Source organism: Lithobates pipiens, unplaced genomic scaffold (assembly GCF_037356315.1).
Source record: "Lithobates pipiens isolate NorthernLeopardFrog02 unplaced genomic scaffold, aLitPip1_a1.2 Scaffold_13, whole genome shotgun sequence".
NCBI lineage: Eukaryota > Metazoa > Chordata > Amphibia > Anura > Ranidae > Lithobates > Lithobates pipiens.
In genome coordinates this window covers 96,238,505-96,256,267 of record NW_027507718.1, presented here as the reverse complement: position 1 = coordinate 96,256,267, position 17,763 = coordinate 96,238,505, and the positions used below count along the sequence as shown (strand labels likewise).

At 44.7% G+C, this 17,763-nt stretch overlaps 1 protein-coding gene across 2 annotated transcripts in view; it reads right to left on the bottom strand.

The window, feature by feature from the left end:
- Positions 1 to 17,763, bottom strand: part of TMOD1 (tropomodulin 1) — a 118,051-nt gene that overhangs the window by 36,566 nt on the left and 63,722 nt on the right. For both annotated transcript variants that reach the window (XM_077475289.1, XM_077475290.1), the window contains exon 5: positions 2,669 to 2,758. In XM_077475289.1, the coding sequence (XP_077331415.1) occupies positions 2,669 to 2,758 (90 nt within the window). The remainder of the gene's footprint in view (positions 1 to 2,668; positions 2,759 to 17,763) is intronic.

Genomic DNA, 17,763 nt, shown 5'->3' with positions numbered 1-17,763 from the left:
TCTGCAATACCCTGCCAATACTCCGCATTACCCTGCCAATACTCTGCAATAACCTGCCAATACTCTGCAATACCCTGCCAATACTCTGCATTACCCAATACTCTGCAATACCCTGTCAATACTCTGCAATACCCAGCCAATACTCTGCAATACTCTGCAATACCCAGCCAATACTCTGCAATAACCAGCCAATACTCTGCAATACCCAATACTCTGCAATACCCAATACTCTGCATTACCCAATACTCTGCAACACCCTGCCAATACTCCGCAATACCCAATACTCTGCATTACCCAATACGCTGAAATACCCTGCCAGCACTCTGCAATACCATGCCAATACTCTGCAATACATACCCTGCCATTACTCTGCAATACCCTGCCAATACTCTGCAATACATACCCTGCCAATACTCTGCAATACCCTGCCAATACTCTGCAATACATACCCTGCCAATACTCTGCAATACTTACCCTGCCAATACTCTGCAATACTTACCCTGCCAATACTCGGCAATACCCTGCCAATACTCTGCATTACATACCCTGCCAATACTCTGCATTACATACCCTGCCGATACTTACTCTGCAATACTTACCCTGCCAATACTCTGCAATACCCTGCCAATACTCTGCAATACATACCCCGCCGATACTCTGCAATACCCTGCCAATACTCTGCACTACATACCCTGCCGATACTTACTCTGCAATACTTACCCTGCCAAGACTCTGCAATACTTACCCTGCAATACCCAGCAATGCCCTGCCAATAATCTGCAATACCCAGCAATAATCTGCCATACCCTGCCAATACTCTGCAATACCCTGCCAATACTTATCCTGCCAATATTCTGCAATACCCTGCCAATACTTACCCTGCCAATACATATTCTGCTAATACCCAGCCATACCCATCCATGCTCAGCCAAAATATTATTGGGGGAGATGACGTGGATATTACAGTAGGGGAGATGTATATTGCAGTGGGGACTATATGGTGGTGAAATTTTTCACAGGTTTTTGCAAATTCAATTATTATTTGCTGATCCGAAAAAAGATCCGATCTGTGACTCAGATCCAAGGAATGATCCGATCCGTGAGTTTTTTGATCCATTGCCGATAATCTTGCACGGCAAGGGCAACGTTATTCCAGTTTGTGTGATATTTTCTAATTTGCTGTATTTGAATTTGGAACAGGGTGTATTTGTGTTAGAAATTCCCTGCGAGGGAAAGATCATCACCCATTGTGTTGATTATTTACTAATTAATTTGACAAGTTAACTTATTTTGTATTTGTAAACTGGCACTTTACAATAAATGTACTGTATTTTCTGTGAAATATATTCAGACACAGAGTCATGGCTCAGCCCCGCCCCCTCTCTCATTGGCTCACTGACATTGATTGACAGCAAGGTGAGCCAATGGCGCCCGCTGCTGTGTCTCAGCCAATAAGGAGGGAGAGTCCGACGCAGCCAAGGTTCTTGTGCAACATCCCTGCAACAAGCTGGGGCTCAGGAAAGTTTTGTGGGGGCTGCTGCACACTGACAGTTTTTCATCCTAATGCATAGGCTGCATTAAGATAAAAAAAACCTTTTGCCTTTAGAACCGCTTTAAAGTGTTACTTAACCCACAACAGTAAAATCAGTCTGTAAATGCAGTAAAGCATGCTTGTTATACTCACTGTAAAACCTAAGGCCGCGTACACACGCGGGGACTGTTCGCTCAACTTTGTCCGTCAAACAGTTTCAGCGGACAGTCCGCTCAAAATTAGCATGGACGGACATGGCCACACACGACGAACGAACAGTCCGCTGAAACCGTGCGCGATGACGTGAACGGCACGTACGACGGGACTAGAAAACAACGTCCTATACACTGCAATGCAACCTTCGGCGTATAAATTCTTTCTGAGCATGCGCGGAACTTTGTTTGACGAACAAGCCTACACACGAGCGGACTGTCCGCTCAAACCAAGTTTCAGCGGACAGTTTTTCGGAATTTCCGAAAAACTTTGTTCGTCAGACTGTCCGCTGAAACTGTCCGCTGAAAGCCCACACACGAGCGGACTGTCCGCCGAAACACTGTTCAGCGGACAAAGTTGAGCGAACAGTCCCCGCGTGTGTACGCGGCCTAAGGGGTTAATCCTCTGCATTGTAAAAATTATAAAAAGGCTGTCTGTTCCTGTCTTCTCTGAGCCTCCCCTTCTTTTACTGTCCCCAATCCATCTGCTGTTAGTTCGGAGCCTTGGAGGCACTCTGCACTGTGTGTATTGCTAGAGAGTTTTTTTTTTTTGGGAGGGTGCATGTGATCAGCACAGGACCGTTCAGCACTGGACCAGACAGGGTCAGGAGTCATGCAGCCTCATAGGTCAGTCAGAGGAGAGTGAAGACTGCTATATACTGTTGATGAGAAAAGGTATTCAGCAGTATATATTTAGGAAAATAATTGCATTTCCATGTTCTGTGTACTGTGGGAGACCAGATATAGTGAATGCAGGGACCTGGGTTTAGTAACAGTTTAATGGAGCTGAAGGGATTTTAATTTATTTGTTGCTAAATAAATATACACAATGATTTATACAAGGCAAGACAAAAAATGACTAAAATGAAAGTATTTATTATGTATTACATATGCATTATTATTGTAATATAAAGTATATACTTACTATTTAGACCCTCCTTGTTGACAATATTGCTGCTTGCAAGGGCCTCATAATACTGCTGATTACTCATCAGAGTATGCATTCCCAGGATAGCTGAAAAAAGGAAAGCAAACTAGTGGATTTTGTGCTCACCAGATGCTGCAATATATGCAGGTATTATTCACTTGTTATCAGGTTGTAAAAACTTTTACACTTTAGTCAGTCACCCTTTCAAGTGTATTGACTGGATCTTTACTGTACCTTCACACATCTGAGCTGCAATCTCCAATCATTTGAGTTTTTGCTGTTCTACATCCACTTACATCCAGCGATTGAGGTTTATTTTTTTTTGGAGTAATGATTTCCCTTATGCTGATAATGAGGTCTGATGAACCCCAAACTGAGTGATTTGATTGCTGAAGTTGTACATAAAGTGTCATCCTCATATCATCCAAAATTTGCAAGTCAGTGATGACAAAGGACAGATGGCAAAGAGATGACACATTTTACATTATCCCCCACTAGAACACAGCTGAGTTTAAAGTGGTTGTAAACCTCTGACATGAAATATGAACAAAACATATCCCTCTATAGTGTGGACTTGTCTCAATTAAATGCACTAAGCCCCCATTCACACCAATGCAACTTGTCATGCGATTTGACAGTTCCAAATCGCATGACAAGTTGCACTCCATTGCCAGCAATTGAACTATTCATATTGCCGCGACTTCAAAGCTGCATCGGTGTGAACCAAGGTTAAGTGTAATTTTTGTCAGCATGAACCACTTGTGAACAAGCACGATTCATTTCATGTGGATTGTAAGCTCTAACGAGCAGGGCCCTCTGATCCCTCCTGTATTGATTTGTATTGTAAGTGTACTGTCTGCCCTCATATTGTAAAGCGCTGCGCAAACTGTTGGCGCTATATAAATCCTGAATAATAATAATAATAATGTGAAACACGTCAACTGATCATCATTGCAATTTTGTTAGGCTCATGACAATAAAGATATTTTTACAGCACAGTTTGCATCCAAGTGTGCGATCAATCTTTTCTTCTCTTCTATGAATCACTTCTGACAAGTTTTCCTGACACTGAGAGAAAAAAGGTGACAGGAGAGGGATCTCCTGCTGATTGACATCTTCAGCTCTGTTCCTGTGAGCTGTGTGGAGGGGGTGTGTTTCTTCCCTCCAATCATCTCTCAGAGCTCTCCTCACTAAACTCTGCAGAGTGTAACTTCAGCTCTCCACCCTCAGCTCAGACGAGCTTATAAATTCAGCACTTTGAAAGGATGTAGAGAATAGAAGACTGCAAATAAACCAGATTTTTTTCATTTGTGTATCATCTGAGGATAATCCCTTCACTGAATATATGTAAAGGTTTACAACCAATTGAAGACACATTGACACAAAGCAGAGAAAGTTAGATGCAAATCAGGATGTCATAATTCTATAGCAGTATCATAAAGAGTACAGTACTAAGGCTCTTAATGCACGAATAACCTGTATTAAACCAAACAAATACATATTTCTGGAGTTTTTTTTTTTAATACCAAAACCCAATTTTGGTACGTATTCCACAGGTCTGGCTGTAGTGAAGATATATTCGTAAAATGTGTTAAGACTAATGTATAAGAATATAACAATATCAGACACCAAACACATCTCTTATTACGAAGGCCAGAAGCTTTATGTGACACATTACACCTCCTAAGGAAGACATACCTAGGATTCATATCATATTTGATATCCATCACATTGTTATTTCATTTTATTCAATATGTTGGTTGTTGGATTGTAAAACTGTCATCTAAAAAAATAGATATAGTTAGAATCATTGGCATTAAAAGAGAAGTATGGCCAAAGCTTAATTTAGTAATACTTCTCTTTTGGGTCACAGGCATTCACTTACTTTTGCGCTCCTGTGACTCAGTCAGCTGACGTCACAGTGCCACTCCAGGCTCTGAAAGGATCACAACCATATCGCAGAGATCCATCCAGCTGCCTCATTGACAGCTGGCTCCAGCTCTCAGCACATGGTTGAGAGCCGAATTTAGCTATGCCCACCCCCTTTCCAGCCTGGTGCTCAAGTGAGCACTGAAGAGCAGAGTGGAGGACAGTGACACTGCTCTCTGCTCTGAGAAGACCAAGAGCTGAGCAATCAGTGATCAAATGATCATTCAGTTCTCGGCTTTAGAGCCAACGTAGGACAGCTGTAGAATTATGTGGATGTTGCAGCTTAGAGGAGAGCATGTATGGGTTTTTTGGGGGGTTTTTTTGTTTCTTTTTATTGCCATATGTTTCCTTAAAGGGAGTGTCAGCTGAAGTATAAAGACTTCAGCACCCCTATGTCAAATCTCCTCGGATTTTGAAATTACATGGGGGATGGTTTGGCAACATATTCTAGAATCTACAGGGTCTACAAAAAGCTGTACAGTGGCCATCTGCGTCTCTCTCTAGCCATCGAACGATGAAGGAAAACTAACAGTCATTCATGAGAGCCAGTGACTCTGACATATCAGATTAGATTTACTATGCAAATGAATGGACTCTGTACAGAAACCAAAGACCAGGTGAACTTTGCACTTCAGGCCCCCATTCACACTTGAGCTTTTTTCAACTTGTTTTCATAAATTTTCAGCTTGTCTAAAAATGTGTAGCAATGTTAGCTTTGATTGTAAACTGATAATAATTGGTGAACAATACATTTTTGTAAAATCAATCAATACATACATAAATGCACACATAGAATGCAGTGCATAAAATCAAATAAATGATATATGCATTTAAAATAAAGGGACATGTGCTCATTACATTTCACCCATAAACATATAAAACTTAAAAGAAAAAAGAAAATAATGCAAATATATTTTTTAATACTTTTCATTAAAGGTTCATATGTGCACAGAACACCATAAAGTCCATCTGCGTAAAATAATCCTTAAAGGGGTTGTAAAGGTTTTTTTTTTTTTTTCTAAATAGGTTCCTATAAGCTAGTGCATTGTTGGTTCACTTACCTTTTCCTTCGATTTCCCTTATAAATGTTTTTTTTCTTTGTTTTCTTTGTCTGAATTTCTCACTTCCCGTTCCTCCTCAGTAAGCTGTTCAGTAAGCTGTTCTGGCTGACTAACCACCAGCTCAGATGATGGTGAGAAGTTTACTGAGGAGAAACAGGAAGTGAGATATTCAGACAAAGAAAAAAAACATTTAGAAGGGAAATCAAAGGAAAAGGTAAGTGAACCAACAATGCACTAGCTTAGAGGAACCTATGTAGAAAATAAAAAACAAAACTTTACAACCCCTTTAATAAAGTGCATTTGCAATAAGAAACTGTGCCATAACAGAAACATCTGCCAAAAACTCTCTTCTGATCCCTTGATCCAATCCACCCCCAGCACGTGTTCACCACCACTATATGTTCCAAACAGTCACCAAACTAACTTGCTGGTAACAGTATATATCCAAACCAACAAAACTTGCATATGGACAGAAATCCCTCTATGGATTCTTAGGAGGCTTTCACAGCACCGCACAACCACAATATCTCTATTTATAGGAGCCAGTAAAGCTCACCAGCATTAGGAAGAAAGAAAAAGGAAAGCCTTCATAGTGTAAAACTGTCTATTTATTCACAAAAGAAGGTAACGCCAAGTACTTACATTAAAAAGTGTCTGATCCAACACTAGCATACAGCACATTCAATTGTCCATGGGCCGGCTCCAGTCACTGGTCTCTGGCTGTGAGCACAGCCCTGAAACATCGTGGTGACATACAGGCCCGGACTGGGACAAAAAATAGGACAGGGCATTTTAAACTGGGCAGCCCGGTTGCTGGGGGGGGGGGGGGGCGTTGGCAGGGGTGGTTGATGACAGGATATTCATGCCCAGACACATCCCAATCCAGGAAAGAGACATCTCCATTGAGCAAAGAGACATCCCCACTGAGCAAAGGGACATCCCCATCCAGCAAAGAGACTTCCCAATTTAGCAAAAAGACAGCCTCATATAGCAAAGAGATTGCCAAATCCAGCAAAGAGACATCCTCATATAGCAAGAAGACAGCCCAATCCAGCAAAGAGACATCCCCAGTCCAGCAAAATGACATTCCCATCCAGTAAAGAAACATCCCCAGTCCAGCAAAGAGATGGCCCCATTCAGCAAAGAGATGGCCCCATCCAACAGAGGCATCTCCATATAGCAAAAAGATGGCCCAATCAAGCAAAGAGACATCCCCATATAGCAAAGAGACATCCCCGGTCCAGCAAAGAAACATCCTCTTCCAGCAAAGAGACATCCCCAGTCCAGCAAAGAGACACCCCAGGCCAGCAAACAGACATCCTAAGACCAGCAAAGAGACATCCCCAATCCACTCACCTCTGCTGCTACAAAGCCGGACTTTGTAACACACACTGGATCAGTTTAGGGTTCAGTGCGCTCATCTTCCTCTCAGTGTGTGATGGCCCTCTCTACCCCTGTACAGCTGTCACGGTGTGCCAGCCAGTGTAAGGAGAGAGCCCGCAGCTGTATATCCAATGCCCGGCCCAGCTGGTGTCTGTTCCCTGCAGGCGCTTCTTGTGAGTCACTGAGGCCACCTCTCCCACCTTCTTCTGCACCTCCTAGTTTGCTGGTGCCGGCCCTGCTTTGGGCAAGGCTGCATAGCAGGAGGTGAGTGGCAGCCTTGCCCAGACCGCGGTCGCTGCTTAACTACCGCTGTACGGCCTGGTCAGCAGGTTGCTTTTCTTAGGACAGGAAAGTTGACATAGGTCAAACTAGGGGTGGATGAAGAAGACAGGGTTCCCCTTTTCTTAAGACATGCAGCCTAGAGGCCCCGGCCCTTCCGGGTAGATGCCCAGCATGCCCTATTGCCAGTCCAGGCCTGGTGTCGTATGTCCAGAAGTAACGCCCCATGAACGAATTGTCTATTGACATCTTCTAGGGGCACTACATTCTATGAATTTATTAATCTATTGATTAATGCTTGTACTCAAATGTATTCTTCACCAATTAACATCAGTTTACAATCACAGCTTGTGCTGCTACAATTTTTTTGATTTTAGTGAAGGAGTTTTTTTTTCCCAATATAGACATCTGCTGCATTGATAAAAAAAAATTCTGTGGCACACTTCACAGAAATTGACTTTGTTTTCATAAGCTGCCTGACTACTGTCAACATACAGAATCTCATTCTTTCTAATTTTCACTGTTCACACTTGCACATTCAGTCCCCTATGCTCTACACCGTGCATTCAGAAAAGTAAATGAGCTTTTTTTTTTTTTATATATCTATAAATTTTTTCCCCCATAAACCTCAATGGTTGCACTTGTATACAGTATGTGCAACACACGTTTGCACTCATTTTTGCACCTGAAAAACTCCTCTCATTCTCTAGAACTGTCCAGCCTAGGAAACAAACACCTGAAGTTCGATTCTCGTGCTACATTATCCATATAAGGAGTAATAAAGAACTTGTAATTCCACTGGAAAATAGTAAGAAATCACTGAAAATATTTTTGTATTTTTAATATATTATCATTAAATGCCATTAAAGCAATAACAATGTACAGAAATCTAAAGCAACTAAGCAGATTGCTATTTACTGCAGTTTGATAAATTAGTTGAAAATTGGTTTGCTGAAAATAATTAGTTGCAATTTTCAATAATTAACTGCAATTTTCACATTGTCATTTACCTACTTTACTGAAGCCTTACAGAGGAATGCCACTGACTATTTATCTGTTTTGCTTTCTTTCTAAATTTATTCAGAATCAACTTAATCAACATGGCTTTATTGGAGTGCAAAAGGATTTTTGTATCAGGCACAAGAATGATCTGTTTGCAGTTGTCCAACTGCAATTTATTGAATACAGCAGTAGTTCTCTAGTTCTAGGGTCTAGACCACTTTAAACAAAGTCACATATGTCAGGCACTATCTGTCTTTATCTTTTATAAATCATTCAATTTGAAAAGAATACTAAGCAAAAATCCTATAAAAAAATGCCACAATTTTACAGTTTTGCCTATCCACTGCTAGCTGTCGATGTGTGTTACAATTTATGATTGCAGATGACACATGCTAATGGACAAAAGTGTGAAAACCACTAGTGTACAACTGATCATCATGATTAGGGATGAGCTTCGTGTTCGAGTCGAACATACGTTCGACTCGAACATCGGCTGTTCGCCCGTTCGGCGAATTCCAAACGTTATGGGCCGTTCGCGCCAAATTTGTGTGGCGCTCACGGCCCACAATGCACTGCGATGGCGCAGTGCATTGCTGGCTCATGATTGGCCAAGCATGCACTGTGACCCCGCATGCTTGGCCAATCACAGCGCCGGCAGCGAGGAGAGCCATGATTGGCCACAGGCAGTATGCCTGTGGCCAATCATAGCTCAGGCTGTGTAGTACACGCCCCACACTATATAAGGCCGCCAGCACGGCGGGCTTGTGTAGTGTGTTGGCGTCTGTAGCAGTTAGTGGGTGTTCTGTGTACCTTCAACACAATATACACTGATCGTTATCGGCCGATTTTTCATTCTTGCTCTTCTGTAATGGTTGTTGTCTGCGTGCCCTGACCGCGGTATACACCGCTATATTCACCTATATAGCTAGCTATATTTCTCTTTTTTAATAGAGCTTGCAGTCAGTGTTAGGAGATTGTGCGTGCTGTATGCGTGCTCTGAACCCAGTATACAACGCTATATCCACCTATATAGCTAACTATCTTGCTCGTTTTAAATAGAGCTTGCAGTCAGTGGTAGGAAATTGTGCGTGCTGTCTGCGTGCTCTGAACCCAGTATACACCGCTATATCCACCTATATAGCTAACTATCTTGCTCGTTTTAAATAGAGCTTGCAGTCAGTGTTAGGAGATTGTACGTGCTGTCTGCTTGCTCTGAACCCAGTATACACCGCTATATCCACCTATATAGCTAACTATCTTGCTCGTTTTAAATAGAGCTTGCAGTCAGTGTTAGGAGATTGTGCGTGCTGTCTGCGTGCTCTGAACCCAGTATACACCGCTATATCCACCTACATAGCTCTTCTCTATTTGAGCCATCTGCAGGAGTTAGTGGAAGTTGTGTGTGCCTCCAGCACAATATACACTACCAAATTGCTGGTTTTCCCAACTCCCTTCAGGCCATTACCATGTCTGGAAGGCCAGCAAGGAGAGGCAGACAGGCGCGAGCCGATAAAAGAGGGCAAGCAGGCTCTGTGTCTAGAGACAACAGTGCTGGTCGTGGACGCGGTGCATCGTCATCATCAGCACGTGGCCATGGGACACGCTTGTCCTTTTCGGCAGCTGGACATGTTGAGCCGCAACATGCCAATGACTTGGTAGAGTGGATGACCAAGCCCTCTTCATACTCCTCATCGTCTCTCACCCAGGCTCAGGGTACTAGCAAAGCAGCTGCCAACGCATCGTCTTCCCTTCTCTCAATGTCATCATCAGTGACTCCTTCCCTAGACCCACCACGTCCTCCTGAGGAGTCTCCTGAACTCTTTGAGAACAGTGTTGGGTACATGCTCCAGGAGGATGCCCAGTGTTTTGTAGGCTCTGATGATGATACTCAGCTAGAGGAAGGCAGTAGCGTGAATGCAGAGAGAGGGGATGCTCAAGAAGGACAGCAATCTGGCAGTCATGTTCCACAAGCTGCAGCATACTGCCAGGTTTGCTCCAGCGATGAAGAGGGAGGGGATGATGAGGGCACTGACTCCACGTGGGTGCCTGGTAGGAGAGAGGAGGAGGAGGAGGAGGCACATGTCCAACGAGGCAGGATGCCCTCCGGGGGCCAGCTTAGGGGCAGCACACCGACTGAATCACATCGCAGAGCTCCGCCTGTGCAGGGCGCTGCCTCTGCGCGTTATTCTAAAAGTTCTTTGGTGTGGGCCTTTTTTGAGACGAGTGCATCAGATCGCACCACTGCTATTTGCAACATATGTCTCAAGCGTATCTCGCGTGGCCAAAACATCAGCCGCTTGGGCACCACATGCTTGACCAGACATATGTTGACCTGCCATGCAGCTCGTTGGCAAGCGTACCTCAAAGACCCACACCAAAGAACAAAGCGGACCTCTCCTTGCTCCTCATCAGCTGGGATCTCCAACCCCACTGGACCTTCAGTCCTCTCTGAAACCTGCTCTGAGAGGAATGAAGGTGTACAATTAGGTGTGTCACAGCCAAGTGCTTCCGGGCACTCTGCTAGCAGTACACCCACGTCCGATTATAGCAGGCAAATGTCCCTGCCCCAGCTGCTGGACCGGCGAAAGAAGTTCACTCCCAGCCATCCACATGCCCAGCGGTTTAATGCTAGCTTGGCTAAATTGCTAGCACTTCAACTGCTGCCTTTTCAGTTGGTAGACTCTGCCCCCTTCCGTGAGTTTGTACAATGTGCGGTTCCTCAGTGGCAGGTCCCCAAACGCCACTTTTTCTCACGGAAGGCGATTCCGGCTCTCTACCGGCATGTGGAAGGCAATGTCCTTGCCTCGCTGGACAGGGCGGTCAGCGGTAAGGTGCATATTACCGCTGACTCATGGTCCAGCAGGCATGGACAGGGACGTTACCTGTCTTTCACGGCCCATTGGGTCACTCTTCTGGCAACTGGGAAGGATGCAGGACAAGGTGCAGTAGTGTTGGAGGTTGTTCCGCCACCACGCCTCCAAAATGCTACTATTGGTTGTGACACACCTCTCTCCTCCACCCCCTCCTCTTCTTCTTCCTCCATGGCCTCTTTCAGTGCTCTGTCCTCAGAACCAGCGGTGCTCTGTAGGCGTTCCAGGGGCTACGCAAGTACGCAGGCAAAACAATGCCATGCCGTGCTTGCACTGGTTTGTTTGGGGGACAGGAGCCACACTGGGGCGGATGTTTTGTCAGCTCTGCAGGGGCAGGCCGAGAGGTGGTTGACGCCACGCCAGCTTAAGCCAGGAATGGTGGTTTGCGACAATGGCACCAACCTCCTCTCCGCCCTCCGACAGGGACAACTGACCCATGTGCCCTGTGTAGCTCACGTCCTTAACCTGGTGGTGCAGAGGTTCTTGGGCAGGTACCCGGGCTTACAGGATGTCCTGAAGCAGGCCAGGAAAGTCTGTGTGCATTTCCGCCGATCATTTAATGCCTGTGCTCGGCTGGCTGAGCTCCAAAAGGAGTTGAACCTGCCCAAGAACCGCCTTATATGTGACATGCCCACCAGGTGGAACTCAATGTTGGCCATGCTGCAGCGGCTGCACATGCAGCAAAGGGCCATCAATGAGTACCTGTGCGACTACGGCACCAGGACAGGGTCAGGGGAGCTCGGTTTTTTCTCATCACGCCAGTGGGGCATGATCAGGGATGCATGCACTGTCCTGTCACTGTTTGAGGAGGCCACAAGGATGGTGAGCAGTGACAGTGCATGCATCAGTGACACTGTACCTCTTGTCCACCTCTTGGAGCATACGCTGCGTGGAATAATGGACAGGGCACTTGAGGCAGAACAGAGGCAGGAAGAGGAGGACTTCCTTGCCTCTCAAGGCCCCCTTTATCCAGACAGTGTTCCTGCTGTGCCACCCATCACACAGGAAGAGGATGAGGAGGAGGAGGAGGAGGAGGATGATTGTGTCAGCATGGAGGTGGAGGCTGGCACTCAGCATCAGCAGCAGCAGCAGTCTTGTAGGGATGATTTACAGTCCCAAGAAACCTGTGGACTTGTACGTGGCTGGGAGGAGATAGCTGCGGATCATGTTGTCCTTAGTGACCCAGAGGACTCCGGACCGAATGCCTCAGCTAACCTATGCTGCATGGCCTCCCTGGTCCTGCAAAGCCTGCGGAAGGATCCTCGTATTCTTCGGATCAAGGAGAGGGACCATTACTGGCTGGCCACTCTCCTTGATCCACGGTACAAGGGTAAGGTTGCTGACCTTATCTTGCCGTCGCAGAGGGAGCAGAGGATGAGACATCTCCGGGAGGCCTTGCAGAAAGGTCTGTGCAACGCGTTTCCAGAGACTGGGAGGTTACAAACTCCTGGTCCTAGACAACGTGTTGCTGAGGCATCGGTCAGAAGGAGCGGTGGAGAAGGTGGCCTTCTGACCGATGCTTTCAGGCAATTTTTTAGTCCACAGCCCCAAGGTATGATCGGTTCCAGCAACCATCGCCAGCGTCTGATTTACATGGTGCAGGAATACCTAGGGGCAAGGTCAGACTTGGACACCTTTCCCACCGAAAATCCTCTGGCTTACTGGGTCTTGAGGATGGATCACTGGCCAGAGCTTGCACAGTATGCAATTGAGCTAGTGGCCTGTCCTGCATCCAGCATTTTTTTGGAACGCACCTTCAGTGCTGCTGGTGGCTTTGTTACCGATCACAGGGTGCGCCTGTCCACCGAATCAGTTGATCGACTGACCTTCATCAAGATGAATCAGTCTTGGATCACCCACAGCTAACAAGCACCTGAAGCTGATGTAACTGAATCATTTTTTTAGAAATATCACATCCCTTCAAGACTGCCTATGCTGATGCTGAGTGACTGTCCTGTTATGTTGATTGTCTATCCTCTTCCTCCTCCGCTGATATGTTGGAAGAACATTTTTGGTTCTGGGTGATGCCACCAGCCCAATTTTTCTGCCCCTGTTTAACAGGGGCGTTTAATTACAATTTTTGATGCAATGCTTTGCAGCAGGGCTAATTCCTGCACTAAAACTAGAGTATATGGGAGAGGTTGCATTGTCGTGGTACCAACACCAGTGCCTAAGGCCTAATTTTTATGCCCCTGTTTAACAGGGGCGTTTAATTACAATTTTTGATGCAATGCTTTGCGGCAGGGCTAATTCCTGCACTAAAACTAGAGTATATGGGAGAGGTTGCAGTGTCGTGGCACCAGCACCAGTGCCTAAGGCCCAATTTTTCTGCCCCTGTTTAACAGGGGCGTTTAATTACAATTTTTGATGCAATGCTTTGTGGCAGGGCTAATTCCTGCACTAAAACTAGAGTATATGGGAGAGGTTGCATTGTCGTGGTACCAGCACCAGTGCCTTAGGCCTAATTTTTATGCCCCTGTTTAACAGGGGCGTTTAATTACAATTTTTGATGCAATGCTTTGCGGCAGGGCTAATTCCTGCACTAAAACTAGAGTATATGGGAGAGGTTGCAGTGTCGTGGCACCAGCACCAGTGCCTAAGGCCCAATTTTTCTGCCCCTGTTTAACAGGGCGTTTAATTACAATTTTTGATGCAATGCTTTGCGGCAGGGCTAATTCCTGCACTAAAACTAGAGTATATGGGAGAGGTTGCAGTGTCGTGGCACCAGCACCAGTGCCTAAGGCCCAATTTTTCTGCCCCTGTTTAACAGGGACATGTAATTACAATTCTTGATATAATATTTCACAGGAGGGCCTGTTCCTGTGCCCACCCAGAGTAATTGTGAGGACCAACACCACAACCACCAAAGGTCAATTTTTCTACCACTGTTCAACAATGGCATGTAATTACAATTCTTGATATAATCGTTCACAGCAGGGCGCTCCAGCACCCACCAAGAGTCACTTTGAGGGCTTACAATGTTGTGGCAAAACCAACACCTTGTTCCGCCATTTCTGCAGAGCATATAGGGCAGGCCCCTACTTTCAAACATCCAACTTACAAACATCTCCTACTGCAAACGGAAGGGGACACCAGCAAGTGAGATGAAAAAAGATGGACGACAAAACAAATTATACAAAAAGCTTAAAAATAGTTTTTTTGACTGGAGCTACACTTTAAAAATGTACCAGTTGAAAATTACAAACAGATTCAACTTAACACAACAAATCTACACAGTCCCTGTCTTGTTTGCACCGCCTGTATACTGCTGTTCTGGGTATATAGGGCCTGGGGGCCACACGTATTTCCTTTTTTTTGATATGGGTACGGGGTTCCCCTTAATATCCGTACAAGACCCAAAGGGGCTGGTAATGGGCAGGCTACCCATGCCATTTTTCTCAATGATTTTCAACCATATTGCAGGAACCAGATATAACATTAAAACCTCAAGCAGTTTGAAATTACGTTATTTCCGTTAAATGTCATTTTGTGCAGGGACTGTTCTAAACACGGGAAACACGTGGCACTTCACAGGCATACTATAGACACCCCCCCAGGCATGATATTTAAAGGAATATTTCACTTTTTTTTTCACTTTAATCGTCATTAAAATCAGCGCTCCTGCCAAAACGGCCATTTTTAAAACTTTTTTTGCATTGACCCATGTCCCCTGGGGCAGAAGCCATGTCCCCAAACCCTTTTTAGGACAGTATCTTGCATATTAGCCATTAAAATTAGCACTTTTAATTTCGAACGTTCGATTCCCTTAGACTTCAATGGGGTTCTAACGTTCGTACGAATTTGGGGTCCGTTCGAAGGTTCTGGTGCGAACCGAACCGGGGGGTGTTTGGAATAGGTGTTTTGAATAGGAAAGGTCTGTCTTGAAGGCATCAGGGTTCCAGGCAGGTTTCTTGCTTTTTAGTAAACAATCTGAACTTTAAAGTATTTCTAAATCCAAAAACAAAATAATAATGCAGGACCATTACTAGGATAGTAAATAAACTGGGGCACCTCTGGGCACCCCAAGGAAAGTAGTGAAGCAGCATGCAAAGTATGCTGCCATGAATTGATCAGACTCACTCGGTCTCACAACCAACGGTACATATGTAATGCCCACAATGATGCGGATCTCCTCAAGCGGGGAAAATTAACATGTAAAAAAACACAGGAGGGCGCAAACACCTAGTGCATTATCAGCCGGAACCATTTTTATTTTAGAAAATTGCCAAAAACATACTCACAAACATGAGAAGATACAAGCCCCTGAAACGCGTCAGTTTCCAACCACAGAAGTTTGGACATCACCTGTGCTGGAGTTGTGACTTGACATGCTTGTAACTTCTCATGTTTGTATGTTTTTAGCGATTTTATAAAATAAAGATGGTGTTGGTAATAACGCACTAAGCGTTTGCACCCTCCTGTGTTTCTTTACAATGCTACCATGAATCTATGGTGTGGCTAAAAAGTTGCAACAGTGGGGGAGGCTTAAAATTAATGGTTAAATAAAACCCGAGCCTATTCGTTGTTTGTACAGCCCATATATTCCATAGTCTTTGTACACATAACATATGCTCTAATTGCTGTTTATCACAGGCATGTACAGTATACACCTCAGTACAACCATTATATATGCTTTTGTGCACATTGAATATAGAACTTTGGACGGAAGTATGTAATATAGAATATAGTTTAGATAGAAGACCAGCATTTCCAGAGAAGGTAGAAGAGTCACCCGTGGATGACCAGCTATGGCCTGTTGAAATATAGGATATCCTCATATCCACATATTTCTATGTGCTCTCCAGTTTTCAACCGAAAAAAAAAGGGGGGGGGGGAAGCATGTTTTTGATGTCTACAATTCCTTTGGTTTGTGTACATTGCAGAATATTATTGTAATTCTGCTGCAAATTCCTACCTTTTTGTTTTCTGGCAGCTGAATGGGCATGACTGCATAAATACTGCTTTGTTTAAGCAACCATCTAACAGATTGTTACATGAGGCTAATATGCTCTAAAGAAGTGTTTCCACTCACCCTGTAAAAGGGCCATCGATTCTATCAGTGAGCATTCTCCTAGCCTTCCAGACAAACCATCTTCTTTGGGCTCTTCCAAAAAGAAAAGACAGATGAGCATGACATTATAAGCCCTGCTGATTCAAGCAGCCAGGGATAAAGATGTCCACACTTGCCAGGTTGTCACATTCATTGAACACATTCTAAAGGAGTTGCTTCCACTCTGTAAAGGGGTCATATATTGTATATATTGTGCCAATGAGTAGTCTCAGAACATTCTCAGGCAAATTAATTCTTGTCAGCTTCTTCCCAAGAAGAGGTGAATGAACATGATATTCCTACTTTGTTCAGGCAGACTGTGATTAAGATGACTAAGTTGTCAAAATTAAGCATATGGTCAAGAAACTGTAAAGGAATTGCTGAATTCATCTTCTGCAAGGGCCATCTAATCTGGCAATGTCCAGTCTTCTATTCAGGGCCTTCTCAAGCCAATCAATCCTCTTCAGTCTCTTCTGAATAGGAAGATGAAGACGACCTTTGACCAGATTGGTAAGGTTGGTGAAATGCCTTTAAATAGAAGTGACGCTTTGGAAGTATTTTAAGTACCTCCAGAGGACAGCTTGACAGTTCCCTTATGTTGGATGGATTGTAGTGCTCGTTCTACAAGATTGGAGTATGTTTTCACAGCAGGATGTCAAAGTTATGCCCTTTTGAACTACAAGATGTCCAGGGGTTGGGATCACCCCTCTGGTCAGTGTGTGTCCCTTGTGGGATTGGCCAGATACATGACCTTACCATCAGAAGATGTGGTGGCCTTCAAGGACAAATGCATTCACTGCTTTTTCTTGATCATAGAAGGTCAAGCTTAAATTTAATAGTGGTCAGTTTGGCTTCCTGCCTCAAGATGAATGTCTGCTGAGTTAAAGGAGACCGAAAAGCTTAAGAGTCAGTTTCCACACTCACTCTCACTCCAGATAGGTTAGCTTCTGCATTTATGGCCAGGAAAAACTGGGACGCCAACGCATAAGCCAAGAAGTCAGTAAAGAATTCTATGCCAGGATGCTTTCTGGTATTTTGGGATTGTGCCACCCATATATGCCCTATGGGCACTTTGTGGCTCCTTTGTGGACATAGGTACGGCTTTGGTGATTGGCACGTGGTCCCGAGGAGGGAAGGATTGGGGCTGCTTTGTGCAAAAACACTGCACAGAGCAGGTTAATAAAACATGTTTGTAAAGGCAAACCTTTTATTTTTGAAAAATAGTAATCACTTTAACCACTTCATGCAAATCACTGTACGTCGGTACTTTGACGCTAAATACCGTTTTAATGGCAGCAGCAAGCTGGCGTAATCCCGGTATTTTCAGAAAAGGTGTGCGGTTCTCTTTACGATTTGCCCCAAGATCACTTTTATCGGGGGTGGGAGAGGACTCACCCCCGCCGTGCTCCAGTTTTGTCCGCCGCTTCCCGGAGCCATCAGTAGCGGCGGAGACGATCACGTCTGTTCCCCTCACAGCCTGGATGCCGAGTGAAGGAAAGATGGCCCTCACTCGGCTCC